Source organism: Nelumbo nucifera, chromosome 8 (assembly GCF_055504915.1).
Source record: "Nelumbo nucifera cultivar China Antique chromosome 8, China Antique-T2T, whole genome shotgun sequence".
In the NCBI taxonomy this organism is placed as follows: domain Eukaryota; kingdom Viridiplantae; phylum Streptophyta; class Magnoliopsida; order Proteales; family Nelumbonaceae; genus Nelumbo; species Nelumbo nucifera.
In genome coordinates this window covers 2,681,725-2,697,102 of record NC_142656.1, presented here as the reverse complement: position 1 = coordinate 2,697,102, position 15,378 = coordinate 2,681,725, and the positions used below count along the sequence as shown (strand labels likewise).

General features: G+C 37.0%; 1 protein-coding gene across 1 annotated transcript; it reads left to right on the top strand.

Annotated features, from left to right (window-relative positions):
- The first annotated feature begins 305 nt into the window (after window positions 1-305).
- Window positions 306-10,604, top strand: ER (Leucine-rich receptor-like protein kinase family protein). The gene is made up of 27 exons (XM_010263591.3): window positions 306-1,138; window positions 1,899-2,037; window positions 2,199-2,270; window positions 2,385-2,456; window positions 2,552-2,623; window positions 2,727-2,798; window positions 2,882-2,953; window positions 3,107-3,178; window positions 3,278-3,349; window positions 3,446-3,514; window positions 3,607-3,678; window positions 3,858-3,929; window positions 4,548-4,619; window positions 5,388-5,459; window positions 5,575-5,646; window positions 5,735-5,806; window positions 6,087-6,158; window positions 6,247-6,318; window positions 6,403-6,474; window positions 6,562-6,633; window positions 6,965-7,033; window positions 7,127-7,198; window positions 7,324-7,397; window positions 8,050-8,178; window positions 8,364-8,711; window positions 9,098-9,468; window positions 9,971-10,604. Exons 1-27 carry the CDS (start codon window positions 1,063-1,065, stop codon window positions 10,337-10,339), a joined length of 2,940 nt encoding a protein of 979 aa, XP_010261893.1. The 5' UTR covers window positions 306-1,062; the 3' UTR covers window positions 10,340-10,604.
- The last annotated feature ends 4,774 nt before the right edge of the window (window positions 10,605-15,378 follow it).

Below are 15,378 nucleotides of genomic sequence, written 5' to 3'. Positions count from 1 at the left end.
TATTTGTTCCGTTTCTCATATTTTAATCAATGATTAGATTTTTTATTGAATAAAAAATATTTATTTATTTTAATTTTATAATCAGGCTTCCAACTTCAAATTTATGATAGGCTCGGATTCAAGACCTAAGTCATATGATCGGAACAAAACCCGCCTCGAATCGGGACCGCCCATGAACAGGTTGAATGGATCCGAACAACCGGTTGGTGTTGGCGTACTGCGTGGGATTGGCGATTAATCGCGAGGTGATGCCGTTAAAGAAGACGGGAGGTAGGTATATTAAAATCGGAAAGCAGTAAATAACTGGGTCTCCCAAGTAAATTATGAGAGAGACCAAAGTTAGATCGAGAGCAATCGTCCTTGTCAACCCGAAAAGGATTACCTGCCTTGCTCGGCTGTGAGCTGCAAATGCAGAGAGAGAGAAGTAAGGACTCAAGAACTGAATGGAGAGAGAGTGGAGTTGAGAGAGAGAGAGAGAAAAGAAATAGAGAGCTGTGCTGTTGCAGGTTTTATGGCAGACGGGTGGCAGAAGGCTTTTAACTTTATCTTCGAAATAATTCTCTCTATTCTCTCTTTTGGAGTACTCTCGCTGGCCCCTGTATTTAGAGAGCACTGCCAGAACGATGTGATGGAACAAACAAGCTCGTCGTGATCTTCGTCGCGCCCCAGAACATTTACATCAAAAATTAAATAAATACATTTTTTAACAAAAAATACTCAGAAAACCGGAAAACTCTTTGTATCTCTTCTCTCTCCATCTCTGTATCTCTCTCCCCCTCTCCCTCAGATGTTCTGGAATCCTTCGACGTCGTCGTTTAATGTCTGTAATTGGAAGAGCTTTTCTGCCATTCCTTCTATCCAACACAACGTTCTTTGCCTATTTCCAAGTGATTACAAAAGCTTAGCTTTTGTTTCAAGAACTCTGCCTCTTTTCAGTCTACTCTAAAGAGGAGATGTAACCTTGTAAGCATGAAGGGTGTCATCGTTACCGCTGTCTTACTCGAAAGTGTTGCTTGAGATGGATTTCCTGTGTTAATGTGAGATTTTCCTGCCGGGGCCGTGATGGCATTTCGTCATGCGCTGCTTCTTCTGATTTTCCTTTCTTGTCTGAACTTTAGTTCGTCGGTCTCGAATGACGGTAAGTCTCAGAGAGAAGATGCAAAAACAAGTGTTTTCTCGAAGCTTTCATTCTGTTTCTGGTTAATTGTTACACTTAATCTGTTGAGTAAGAGTGTTTACTCTCTGTTTTTCCTGTTTCTCCCCCTTCCCCCACTTTAGGTGATTTTATACGCTTTTAACGCATCTCCTCATTCTCCAATTTTCCTGAAAATTTTCAGTCTGTTTTTTCCTTATTTCTTCCTCCACTAAGAAGCTTATGTTACGATTGTTTCCCTTCATTTAAAGTTTCCTTTTTTGCTTTTAACCGATGAAGATTTGAAGTTTGAGCGTCAATCTTTCGCAGTATCTCTGGCGTTGAGAGTGTTCATAACAATGCTAGTTTTGTTGGAAAAGGGTACTCGGAAGGAAGAATAAAAAGGAAGCGTGCGTTCGTTAAAAGATTTGACTTCTCCATTAGTCTTTTTGATCCGTGTTCTCTCTCTTAGTAGTACTTATTCAGATTATTTTATAATGAAGGATTTGAGCACTTACCGCCATTATTTGAACATATCCCTGTTTATTTATTTATTTATTTTATCGATTCTTCTTTCTGCTAGGTTTTTTTAATGGGTCCGTATAGAACTTTTCTTCTTGCTTGATATTAAACATTTCTTTACTCTTCTCGTTGTTTGTTCTTCAACTCTTAGCATCTGGATTATGGACTAGAGAACAAGCAGATTTGAATATCAATGAATATTGTTCTATTCTTTAATTTTTTCCTTCGAATTACTTCTTTTAAGGAGCTACGTTGTTGGAGATCAAGAAATCCTTTCGGGATGTGGACAACGTGCTATATGACTGGACGGATTCACCGTCTTCGGACTACTGTGCATGGAGGGGGATAACCTGCGACAATGTGACCTTCGACGTCATTGCACTGTAAGATCTTCCTTCAGCCAGTTTGAACACGACCACGATGTAGTGGTTTTAGGGATGTTTTGAGGCTTCTTAAGTTATAACTTCATTCTCTGAAGATTTGTTATTTCTGAAAACTTTGAAGAGTTTTTTACTTTAGTTCCTTTATCCTTATCAAAATGCAGGAACTTGTCGGACTTAAATCTTGGTGGAGAAATCTCGCCTGCCATCGGTGATTTGAAGAGCGTACTCTCCATGTACTGTTCTACATTTCTAATGATCAACTACGCAGTTTATTAGAACTTGTATTTTGCTTGAACTCCTTGTAGTTTTGGCTCTTAAGTAATTCTTCTATTGCTTTTTTCCGGCAGTGACTTGAGGGGAAACCGTCTCACTGGACAGATCCCTGATGAGATTGGTGGCTGTTCATCTTTGAAGAGCCTGTAAGTCTTGTTTGATGTCAACAAACTCCTATATCTGTTACACTGTATGCTGATTGTTTATTAACTTGCATGTGGGTTATCTGCTGACATTTCAGGGATTTGTCCTTCAACGACATCTTTGGGGATATACCATTTTCAATCTCAAAATTGAAACAGCTAGAGTCCCTGTAAGCTTCTATGTTCTAATGCTGTAGACTGACTTTCTACCTTTTGTTTAAGTTGTCTCTTTTCTGTCCCAACGTTTAATAATTTCATAAATCAATGTTCCAGGTATTTGAAAAATAACCATCTGATTGGACCAATTCCTTCAACATTATCTCAGATTCCTAACTTGAAGATTTTGTAAGCATCTGTTTGCATCCTTTTCCATTATTATTTCAGTTGGGTTTGGTTGACAAGTATGACTTCCAACACCGATGTTCCAGGGACCTGGCACAGAACAAATTAAGTGGGGAAATACCCAGGCTCATTTACTGGAATGAAGTTCTGCAGTATCTGTAAGTTGACAAATTCTCCCTTTTAACAAATTATTCCTTTTCTTTTTTTTTCTTGACTTGTAATTTAGGATTTTTTTTTTCTTTCTACCATTTTCTCCTGTTACTGGGATGATTTTTAAATATTTGTGATATTGAGGGAGGTTGTCATTTCAGGGGATTGAGAGGGAACAATTTGGTAGGCACCTTGTCTCCTGATATGTGCCAATTGACTGGACTGTGGTATTTGTAAGTTATGACTGACTTATCCCTCTTGTATATTGATAATTAACGATGTGCCTTTGCAACACGGATGGGCTCTTGATTTCCATCTTCTACCTAATGCAGTGATGTAAGAAACAATAGCTTAACTGGAAGCATTCCCCAAAATATTGGCAATTGTACTGGCTTCCAGGTCTTGTATGTATATCTTCTTACTCAAATGGGTCATGTTTCCTCAAAATATCCAAATTGGTTGGTTTTTAAGATGTCTAATTTTTTTTCCATGATTGGTAGGGATTTGTCCTACAACCAGCTTACCGGAGAGATTCCATTCAATATTGGATTCCTACAAGTAGCTACATTGTATGTGATATCTAACCTTTTCTAGTGTGGAATCCATGTTGCACCTTCTTTTCCTAGTAACATGTTTTTCATTTCTTTTCTTGGTATTCTAGATCTTTGCAAGGAAACCAGCTTTCTGGGAAGATACCATCAGTGATTGGTTTGATGCAGGCTCTTGCTGTACTGTAAGCATTGTAGATTTACCATTCTTGGAACTTGTGGAATTAGTTCTCTTTTTGTGGCTTTCTGCTTTTCTCATCTTATGCTATTCCTGGGGTTACTTTGCTGCTCATCTTTTTGAGACTATAATGTGGACCCATCTCCTTTTTGGTGGGCTTCTGTGTAATGTGTCTCTTGGATGCAGGGATTTGAGTTGCAATCTGTTAACTGGACCTATTCCTCCCATTCTTGGCAATCTGACTTACACTGAGAAATTGTAAGCTAGCCTGCTTAAAGCATTTCGATGCTTATTTTGTTAGATACATTTGTTTGCTAAATTGAAGAAATAATTCACCATAGATTAGTTGAGTGTATAGTTGGTTTGTTATCCTTTGATTTTTGCTATCATATCTGTAAACTACTTTGAAATTTAATGCATTCATGGAGACAACTTCATAGTGGGTGGAATGTACAGAACATTGACAACCATCTAGTTTGCCTCCGAAATTAATAGTAGTGTGCTTGAGGGAGGAGGGGGGGGGGGTGCTTTTTGATTTCATTGATGTCAACAAATGGGAGGAATGGGTGTTGAAGTGTGGGGCATAGTTTGTCCAAAATGAAAAAGCTGCCCATTCTGTAGTGATATCTTTGAATGTTTTATTGTTTTGATTCCTGTGGAATACAATGACACCATGGCAGATTGTATAATCAAGGCCAGTTTGTACATAAGAACCTTACTAGCAAACCAATTTTGCCATTTTTTACTTTTATACTCAGATTGGGTTGCATTTCACTCTTAACTAACTTAATACTTAATGAAACTTATTAATTAATTTTCACATTCTATTTATCATAGAAAGTGGATTGATTAGGATGTGTATACGCATAATTGTAGGTACCTGCATGGCAACAAATTGACAGGTCCTATTCCACCAGAACTTGGGAACATGACAAAGCTCCACTACCTGTAAGGATAATTGTTCATTCTCTTCGAATGCTTTATCTGATGATAAACTGTGCTGCAATATTTTTCCCCTCCCATATGTTTTTTCTTACCTGTAAGGATTCTTTGATTGGAGAGACCTTGTGTTCGATATTCAGGCTAAAACTAAAACATACCTAATTTAAAATTCTGACTGTCCATAAATACTGTTCCATTGATTAATAGTTTGAATTATCTTTAGGGCTTATTTTGAATTTGGAGGTCTTATTAGCTATCATCTCTGCTTGTAATACATCTTGTCTTGAGACCCAGAAAGTTAGAATGGGAATATTCAAGGGTGATCTTATTGGTATTATTATCTTAGACGATTCTGGTGGATCAGGCTAACTTGTGTGTATAGCCTGTGTTCTTCAATAAACTCACACGAAAATAAAAAGATGATAAGGTTCAAAACTCCTAATATCCATGGTATGGGACAGTAAATTGGGATAGTTTTTTAACCAAAAAACTGGGTGACTTGAAATTCCATCTCAACTACAGTACTAGATCCGCAGTTCACTTCGAGTCTTGGATGGAAATTTGTACTTCAATGCCTTCAATATTTGCTTGAAATTCCAGCTCAACTACAGTACTAGATCCACAGTTCACTTCGAGTCTTGGATGGAAATTTGTACTTCAATGCCTTCAATATTTGCTTGAAATTCCAGCTCAACTACAGTACTAGATCCACAGTTCACTTCGAGTCTTGGATGGAAATTTGTACTTCAATGCCTTCAATATTTGCATGTGCAGGGAATTGAATGACAATCAGCTCACTGGGAAAATTCCCCCTGAGCTTGGGAAGCTCACTGATTTGTTTGACCTGTATGTAAATTTTCTAAATTTCTTTAGTTGAGTATGGTTACTTCTAAAGTTCTATCCACTATAGAGTATAGTTTCCATGTTTATTGAAGCGAGTACTTGTGCAATGTTTTCACAGCAATGTGGCTAACAACAATCTTGAAGGGCCAATGCCTGATAATCTTAGTTCATGCACAAATCTCAATAGTCTGTAAGAAGTTAAACTTTATCCCGTTTCTGTGTTCTTTGATCTTTTCAATCTATTTGTCAATATTTTTGATTCATGAATTTTGTGACAGAAATGTGCATGGCAATAATTTGAATGGAACCATCCCACCTGAATTTGAAAGGCTTGAGAGTATGACATACTTGTGAGTACATATTTTCATCAATACAGATGTACCAATGGATGCTGTTAATCTATCACAAAAATCAGATATCTGATTCAGAAGATTTTTCACTTGAAGCTCCTCATTGAGAACCCATATACGAGATAATCTGTTTACAATGCTGGTTTCTTTTCTTTTTTTTTTTTTTAATATTTGGACCGAACACTTTAGAGTCCTGGTTACTTGAATTTATAAAAAAAACTAATATTGTTTGCTCGGCTACTCCCATGATAAATCACCACTTTCTTTTCATTATGTACAGGAATCTGTCTTCAAACAATCTTAAGGGCCCCATCCCAATTGAGCTGTCTCGAATTGGCAATTTGGATACTCTGTAAGTATAAAATTGATCTAGAATGTTCTTATGTTCTCACTGTTAAAGCTGCTTAACCATCATTCTGCTTCCCATTTTTTTTCTTCAGGGATATTTCCAATAACAAGATTAGTGGCTTCATTCCCTCTTCCCTTGGTGACTTGGAGCATCTTCTAAAACTGTGAGTTCTACCAATTGGTGAATCTCTTTCTTTAACATAAAAAAAAAGATCTTTATGCTAATGTCAATTTTGTTTCCTGAAAAGGAATTTAAGCAAGAATCATTTATCTGGAGTCATCCCGGCAGAGTTTGGGAACCTGAGGAGTATCATGGATATGTAAGTTGTTTGGAACTGTTACTACTGATTTTATAAAGATTTTTGTGATTGTTCTGTGGCTAAGCCAACCATTCTTGTGCACTGTAGAGACCTTTCAAATAATCACCTCTCAGGTCCAATTCCTCAGGAACTTGGTCAGCTACAGAATTTGTACTCTCTGTAAGTGCTTGTGTTTCCTTGTCACCATCCAATTTGGACCTCTTTATCATTCAAGCAAATAATTATAGTTTTGGGATGTTCAAACTATTGTTGGCATTGGTTGAATTTATTGTCCAAACAAAATTGGGTGCAAAAGATGCAAAGGACCCCGGGCCACCTTCTTTTGGACCAAACTTCCATTATGGCCCATAAAAATGTTAATACCCCTATTTTGGTCACTGATAGAATACGTATTGGCTGATACGGGGATGGAATTTTGAACCTTAATTGGTAATACCATTATCTGTTGTCCATCCCGTGAAGTTTTAATCTTTGAACCAAAAAATTGCAGGAAGCTAGAGAATAACAACTTATCAGGGGATGTGCTGTCTCTAATCAGCTGCTTTAGTCTTACCATCCTGTAAGTTTATTCTGAAATAAGATTTAGTTGGTTTATGTTTGTGTGAAATGGTACATTGTTATCTTAAAAATGGTGGACCCACTGTGCAAGCAGGAACATATCTTATAACAATCTAGCTGGCGATATTCCTACTGCCAATAACTTCTCAAGGTTTTTGCCAGATAGGTGAGAAAGCTAAAAACAACTTTTATTGCCATTTTACTGAGATTCAGCCTAATCTTCCCAGTTTCATTGCCATACATTTTCTTGGCATTCTCTGATTCTATTGTGGATAACCATCTTGTTTGTAGCTTCATTGGAAATCCTGCTCTATGTGGCTATTGGTTCAGTTCAGGATGCCATGTATCCCATCCACCAGAAAGAGGTATGTACTGACTTTATGAAGTCATTTGACATGTTTCCTGTCAATTTGGTAAACATATTAATGTTGACAAGCTGAGGTAATGCTTGTTTTTATTGAATTGCTGTAAATGTCTAATGTTTACAAATTCTGTGCCGTGCTGCACACTAAGGTTCTCCCACAATTGGATGCTTATGCTAGGGCTCCTGTTGTATAAGTGCTCGGGTATTATGACTTTTGTGGTTGTGTTTTGAAATTTGAACACAACACAAATATTCGTGATGCAAACGACTGATCAAGACACCATGGTTTGGTGCAATGGTAAAAAGATGGGGTATTATATATCAGAAAAAGGGTATCATATCGTTTATTGTTGTTCCTTTTTGACCTTGTTCAATATGACCTATACTGTCAAAAACGAGAAGACAATAGAAATATTCTTGATCCCAAAAAAGACTGATATTCAAGGGGCCATGGTAAATTCTTGGGTTGACAAGAGAACTTCAAAACCCTGGATAGCCAGGACCAACATTAGGTAATGGCACTTGTTTTGAAATTCAAAACCCTGGATAGCACATTGATGTTCTTGTACACCCAATGATTGAAAAGTAACCAAATGTATCAGTAAAAAAACGTCTGAACTTTTTCTCTTGTTGCATGTCTTTATATTGTGCAGCTTCGATTTCTAAAGCAGCTATCTTAGGGATTGCCTTGGGTGCGCTTGTGATCCTTCTTATGATATTGGTGGCCGCATGTCGGCCACACCATCCAGCACCATTTCCAGAAGGATCTCCAAGTAAACCAGGTGGGTCCCGTTTTACTACGTAGGATGTCCTCACACCTTTTCCAGAAAAACTGTGGTACTCTTGTTGGCAACTGGTATTGGAAATGGAAATTTATTTCTTTTACACCAGTGTTGAAAGACAGCCTTAACGTATTGTGTACCCTAACATTGATTTCCTTTTCATTGGCATCTGTCTGAAAATACAGTTAACTATACGTCACCCAAACTGGTTATTCTTCATATGAACATGGCTCTACATGTGTACGAGGATATAATGAGGATGACCGAGAATTTGAGTGAGAAGTATATAATTGGTTATGGTGCATCAAGCACAGTGTACAAATGTGTGCTGAAGAATTGCAGACCAGTGGCCATCAAGAGATTGTACTCTCATCATCCACAGAGCCTTAAGGAGTTTGAGACAGAGCTTGAGACAATTGGGAGCATCAAGCACCGAAATTTGGTCAGCCTCCAAGGTTATTCCTTGTCTCCCTGTGGGAACCTTCTGTTCTATGACTACATGGAGAATGGCAGTCTCTGGGATCTGCTACACGGTAATTTTTATTTGCCCATCTTATATGATTTGATTGTGTAGGTAAATCATCTATGCGTTCTTTGATTATTGGAATTGCGTGGTCAAATACTATTACATAGCTGTTGATTCTTTGCCAACCTTGACAGTTGGTATAAAAGCTGGCTTTGCCTTAATCTGCTTTGATTTTTGTTTTGGATGACTGGCAGTTATACTGTAGACTTTGTTTATTTATTGAATTCTTGACTTGGGGTGATGACATTAGTTTTACTTTTATCTTATATGATGTTAAGAGACCAGTGAAACTAAATGCTGCAGTTGTCCTAAATCAATAATGGGCTAGCCATACATTTACCCTGATATGATTCCTAATACAGTAGTTTCTTTCTTACACACCGTGTTTTACAGGCCCTACAAAGAAAAAGAAGCTCGACTGGGATACTCGCCTTCAAATAGCACTAGGAGCAGCTCAAGGATTGGCATATCTCCATCATGATTGCAGCCCACGAATAATCCACCGGGATGTTAAGTCATCCAACATTCTCTTGGATAAGGATTTTGAGGCCCATCTTACAGACTTCGGTATAGCCAAGAGTTTATGTATATCCAAGTCTCATACCTCAACCTACATTATGGGCACTATTGGCTACATTGATCCTGAGTATGCCCGCACCTCTCGCCTCACGGAGAAGTCCGATGTTTACAGCTACGGGATTGTACTGCTTGAGTTGCTGACTGGTAGGAAAGCAGTGGACAACGATTCAAATCTCCATCAGCTGGTTAGACCGACTTCTCAGTTATCTCTTCTTATTTTGGGGAACTTCAGAGTGTGACATGAGAAAGATCTTGTCATGCTTTGGATATTTGAAAATGCCAAAACTCGCTCATAGACGTCACCAGATCAACTTTGGGCTATGTAACGCTTTCTTTGAGCTCATTTCTGCCAAGTTGGTGGTCAAGGATTAAAATATTGATATGCACCACATATGGTCAATATCTTCTGTTATTTTTCTTATTTTTATAGGTATTAGAGGGTCCCAAAGTTTTATAGTTTTTAAAAGCATGTCAACGTATCCAATGTTTGTACCCATATCAATTTTTAGACTTTTTAGGCTTCAAGATGGATGAGTTTACAGAATTAGCCCATCCCATAGCTTCCTCCCACTCACTATTGATCTGGTTGTTGGTCTGCCATTAACCGTTTTTTGTTGTCCTTTTTCTTTGCACATGATTTGATTACGTTGCGTGACAGTTTTGAATTTCCATCCTGTTCATCTACAGATCATGTCCAAGACTGCGAACAATGCTGTTATGGAGACTGTTGATCCGGAGATCACTGCCACATGTACAGATCTCGGAGCAGTAAAGAAGGTATTTCAGCTTGCTCTCCTCTGCACCAAGAAACAGCCCTCCGATCGACCAACAATGCATGAGGTAACGCGCGTCCTTGGTTGCCTCATGCCTTCTTCTGAAACTAAACAGTTGGCTCAACCTCCATCAGCACCCCCGCCGGCAGCCAAGGTGCCTAGCTACATGGACGAGTACGCCAATCTCAAGAACCCACACATGATAAACTGTGCATCCCTCGGCACCTCTGACGCACAACTATTCCTGAAATTCGGAGAGGTAATATCGCAGACTACCGAGTGACAAAAAAAAATGTAAAGCTCTCTATACGGAATGCGTATGAAGATCTATCACTCCATCATTCATATGCATATAATTGGTAAGAAAAGATTGATGATTCCACTTGTAGTTTTCTATAGAGTAAGGTGTACAGTGTTTGCATTGTGGCAACTTTAGTAGATTTTGGTATTTTCTTACCTTTCTGTCAGGCCGTAGTTGTGATACACAGGCTTTGGTTTCTGATGTCTGAACCGTTGGGGTCCGGTTAACCCAGTTGAGCATTGCTCCAGTCTGCAATTTTTCTTTTTTCCTTTTTACAGTACCAGTCCTTGTCTCCAGATAATAATGGAGCTGGGTCTGCCTGCAAACCTGTCCAGGCTCCAGCGTCCAGCTGGTGTGTAGTATCTATCTATCTAGTGGCTCCACAGGGCATTCTCCTTGAAAGTTGAAAGTAAAACCGACGGAAACTGAGCCTTACGGACCCACCGAAAGCATTGGCCTCAGGCATCCTCCGGAATTCGGACCTACTCGCTGTGTTTTGGTACAAAAAAGGTCAGATGGCTTGGCAGCTTGGATGGTCGGTCCTGCCTTGAAGGACACTACGGCCTGACCTGATATCCGAAATGAGACGGTGGTCGATAATGGTGAGTGATAAAAAAAAATAATTGATACTGCTACCCTTTTGTTTTTCTTGTTACTGCCAGTTGTAGATTCGAACTTGGTATACGGCCAAATTACCGAAAAATCATGACGGAAATTGAATGCACCATCCCTCCTTCCAGGGGGTTAAGTTGTCAATTTACCTCCTGCACTGCACAAGTTACAAGATTTACCCGCTTCACCTACCAGCTATAATAACATGCATAGCGAGATCAGACATCTGTGATGTCTTATTACTTCTGTGTCTTTCTGATGGCGTTGCCGTGCACCGGGCTACCAGCCCTTCCACTCCAGGCGTCAGCCACGGTAAGCTACCAGGCACTATAATGCAGAAGTGGGTAGTCTCTACTAAACAGTGACAGCTGTTTCATTACAAATGTATGGAGATCGTATGGCATGTATAGGATTATATTACCAATTTTCACGTCCAATCAAGAATTGAACTCAGAAGGCTTAAGTACAGGCTTTTCCTTGGAACCCACTGTAGAGCATTATAGAACTGAACCAATGGAAAATAAAAGCTGAACTAGAAGAGCGAAATCAAGAAATCCAAAATTCTAATAACATTTGACATGCATTAATCGAGTAAATAGATTGCAGTGAAGTTGCCAGTTGGCCGAATTATAGTCTGCAATACAGAATTTGATCGTATTTGGGCCCTCATTTGAACGAGGGATTCGGCCTTGAGTCCACTGTCCTATCTTCTCTTTAAGTAATGGGGATGGGAACCTAGGTCCTCTTTGCAGTGTATCTGTGTCTTATAAAAATAGGGTAAATTAGTACCCTGTAATTTGGGATAGTGATAGATAGATACCCTGAATATTCAAAAATAAACACTTAGGTCTATTCATTAGTATTTTGTCAGTTAAATATTATATAATATCAAAAATATCTTTTTCGTGTATTGTTGAGATTATTCTCACATGAACAACAAATAATATATTGAAATTTTCTGACGATGGCATTCTCTAGTGATGATTTTACTTCATATAATGATTTCAAAAATATATGAAAATGGTATTTTTTACATTATGTAATGTTTAACTTACGGAATAATAATTGATGGACCCAAGTGTTTATTTTCTGCGTTTTTAAGATAATCAAGTGTTATAATTAAAAGTTCATACCTATTTGTCACTATTACCCCAAAATACAGGGTACCTATGTGTAATTTATCCTAAAAAATATCAGTGATTAGATTTAAAGATTAACACTTGGATAATTACCCTCCACATTATATAATACCTTTGAAATTTTTTGATCTAGACCTCGATATGAAGCCAATGAAAAGTATGGCATCATATTTTAAAGACTGTATCAATAATTTTCAAATTTGAAGGAAAAAATTTTCTAACATAACTTACAGTACTCCTAAAACAGTAGAACACACAAACTTTATCTTTCTCAAAAAAACAAAAGAAAAAAAACTTTATATTAACAATAAAGTCGGTCCATATTATATGCCAGCTTAAATGTAAGAAGTAAGAAGATTCTAAAAGAAAGAAATCAAGAAATTGGACCAAATCTCAACCCGATAAGATCCTATTCCAACAGAAACCATCGGGTTAGATTAGGGATTCAACAGTCAAGCTGGCTTACGGTTGACCTCAATATGACTTGCACATCTGTCAAGTGTCTCCTAGCCCTTTTCAGCCATACATTGGGAATATTTCTATGATTGTATGCGATTTTATCAATGCACAACTGAAAAGGGCTGTAAGAACAGTGTGAGCACAATTTGATGAGCACCAAATCCGATTTGCCTCTTTGGGTAAAAAAGGAGATTGGATCTGCTACTCACAACCATTTGTACTTGTATATTATTGATTCAGATACTCACAAATCCCAATTTGAAGTTGTAGGGTATTTGTAGATAAGTGTGTGCGTCTGTATATATGTTTCAATAGAAATCACATCTCATACTATATCCTTACTGTTTGTGTATTGTCTTAAAATATCCATTGACATTGCCATTTAAGTGTTAATACTAAAAAATGAATTATTGAATTTACCCTCTAATATTTTCGGCGATCTGTATAAGAGGGTTATCTTAGTTGGGCTGATTTTTCGGCAAACTCCTGATCCCTTTTACTGGAAAACTGTGTAAGAGGGTTATCTCAGTTGGGCTGGTTTTCCGGTGAACTCCTGATATGAGAAGAGGGGAGGTGGAGAGGGAGAATGAAGAGGAGAAGGGGGCGGAGGAAGAAATCACCGCTGATGTTGGAAGTTGCAGCGGTGGCGGTGATTTTGGTAGATCCAAAAACAGAACTGAAGGGAGCAGAAACACAGTTGCAGCAGCGGCAGTGCTTTTGTTGTCGGAAATGCTGAAGAAATCATGGATGAAGCCATGAGTCCAAACTTCTTTGCAACTCTCTCTCTCTCTCTCTCCGTCCGTTCTCTTTCTCCCTCTCTCTCCGTTCGTTCTCTTTCTCCCTCTCGCCCCTTTTCATCACCACTGCTACAGCAAGTTGCAACAATGGCGGACCTTTCCAATAGCGTCTCTCTCTCTCCTCCCCCCCCCCTCCTCCAACCGTTACTTCCTTCGTTGACAAGACTTCTCCTCTCCTCCTCTCCTCCCTCAGCGGTCAGACAACTTTAACAAATGAGAATATCACCCGTCTGTAGATCTAGGACTTGTGACTAGGTTTCATGTTCCAGTAGACCTGGGACTGGCAAGTGAGAGACATGTCGTCCTCAGCCTCCTTGGCAAATTTGACGAAGGAGAACTGGAAGAAAGAGAATAACGGAGGGAAGAGAGAGAGGTTACCTCAAGGTAAAATTCCAGATTAATAGTCTGTACTTTAAGGGTAGTGTCAAGGACCTAAATTTCAAGTCGTGTCATTGTAGTATCTAAGCTTACAAAAACTCTCAATTTAATCTGTACTGTATCAATCTTTCAAATACCACGATGATGGCCATTATACTGTCCCAGCACGGATCCAAACCAGTGATGATAGTTTAACAAAAAGTGTTGGAAATACGATGGAAAACCAGAAAAGAAAAAATCAGGATATGAACCGAAGAGGCTTCGAGGGACATATCAGGCTGTCTAAAGAAGATGACAGCACGTTAGAAGAAATCACACTTTTGTCACATAAGAGGAAAGCAGGCAATTGGTTAAGAAAGTTTAATTCCAGTTTCTTTAAATCACAGCCCCAATCCCATGTATCTGCATTTTGCACAAAATTTCCCAAATCACAGGCTCGAGTAGCTCGTGAAGATTGGGAGCCAAGCTCGAGCCTGTAAGAGTATGGGTGATAGATTGGGAGCGGGATCTCTCACACTCAATGAACACTTAACAAATATTATGACAACTATAAAAAATGATTTTTGATTTTTTTCAAAGATAAATGAAGTATCTATCAATCTATTTATTTATCTATCCTTCTATCTATATATATATATATATATATTAAAGCAAGGCAGTGAATAAATTTTCTACTTTTTTTGATTTTTTGATTTTTTTTTATTCCTATGTCATTTTTTAAACAACCAATGAGATGCACTTTCCCAATAACCTAAATAATCCCTTCTCCTAAAATTTCTCCTAAACTACCTCCCACATTATCTCCCATTTTTCCCAAAATTGTCACTAATTCCTATTTATCTTCTAAATTATCTCAAATTCCTATCTATCTACAAAATTATCTCTAATTTAGTAGAGATTTCTTTCCTAAATTATCTCTAATTCCTATTTATTCTCTTCCCTACTTTATATCTATATGTATCTAAAGAAAGTTTGAATTAAAAATTTAAGAATTATTTAAATATTCTAACAAAATTATATAATAACTTTAAAATATATTTAAAAAACATAAAAAATAATTTTATATTTTTACAAAATATATCACATAATTATTACAAACTATTTAAATTATTTTTTCCAGATTATAAATTTAAATATTTTTCAAATATTTAATAATATGTAATTGCTTTAAATAAATAAAATTCAAGTAACAAAAAAATTTAAATATTTATCATAACTAGATTTTAAATAGTTAAAATAACAAAATTATGTAATACATTTAAAATTTTTTGTCAAAGTAAAAAAATAATTATAACATAATATTGAAATTAATAATAATTTAATATATTATAAAATTGATAATGAAATTATGTAATAATGTATAAATTATGATTTTATGGATAATTAAATTCAATAAATAATTAATGTTTTAAAACTTAAATATTTCACATATTATTTAAGTATTTAAATAACTAAATATTTAAAACAACAAAGTAGTTAACATAATTAGAATTTAAATAGTTAAAAGAAAGAAATTATGTAATAAATTTAAAAATTCTAAAAAGTAGAAAAATAATTATAACATAATATTGAAATTAATAATAATTTAATATTTTTACATAATGCTGTAAATAACTAATTTCACCTATATCAAGTA

Bases quoted from the DNA above. Each gene is read 5' to 3' on its own strand.
- ER (XM_010263591.3), top strand. From the start codon at position 1,063: ATGGCATTTCGTCATGCGCTGCTTCTTCTGATTTTCCTTTCTTGTCTG. The intron at 4,620-5,387 runs GTAAGGATAATT...TTGCATGTGCAG, and splicing joins ATGACAAAGCTCCACTACCT to GGAATTGAATGACAATCAGC. The intron at 9,469-9,970 runs GTTAGACCGACT...GTTCATCTACAG, and splicing joins ATTCAAATCTCCATCAGCTG to ATCATGTCCAAGACTGCGAA.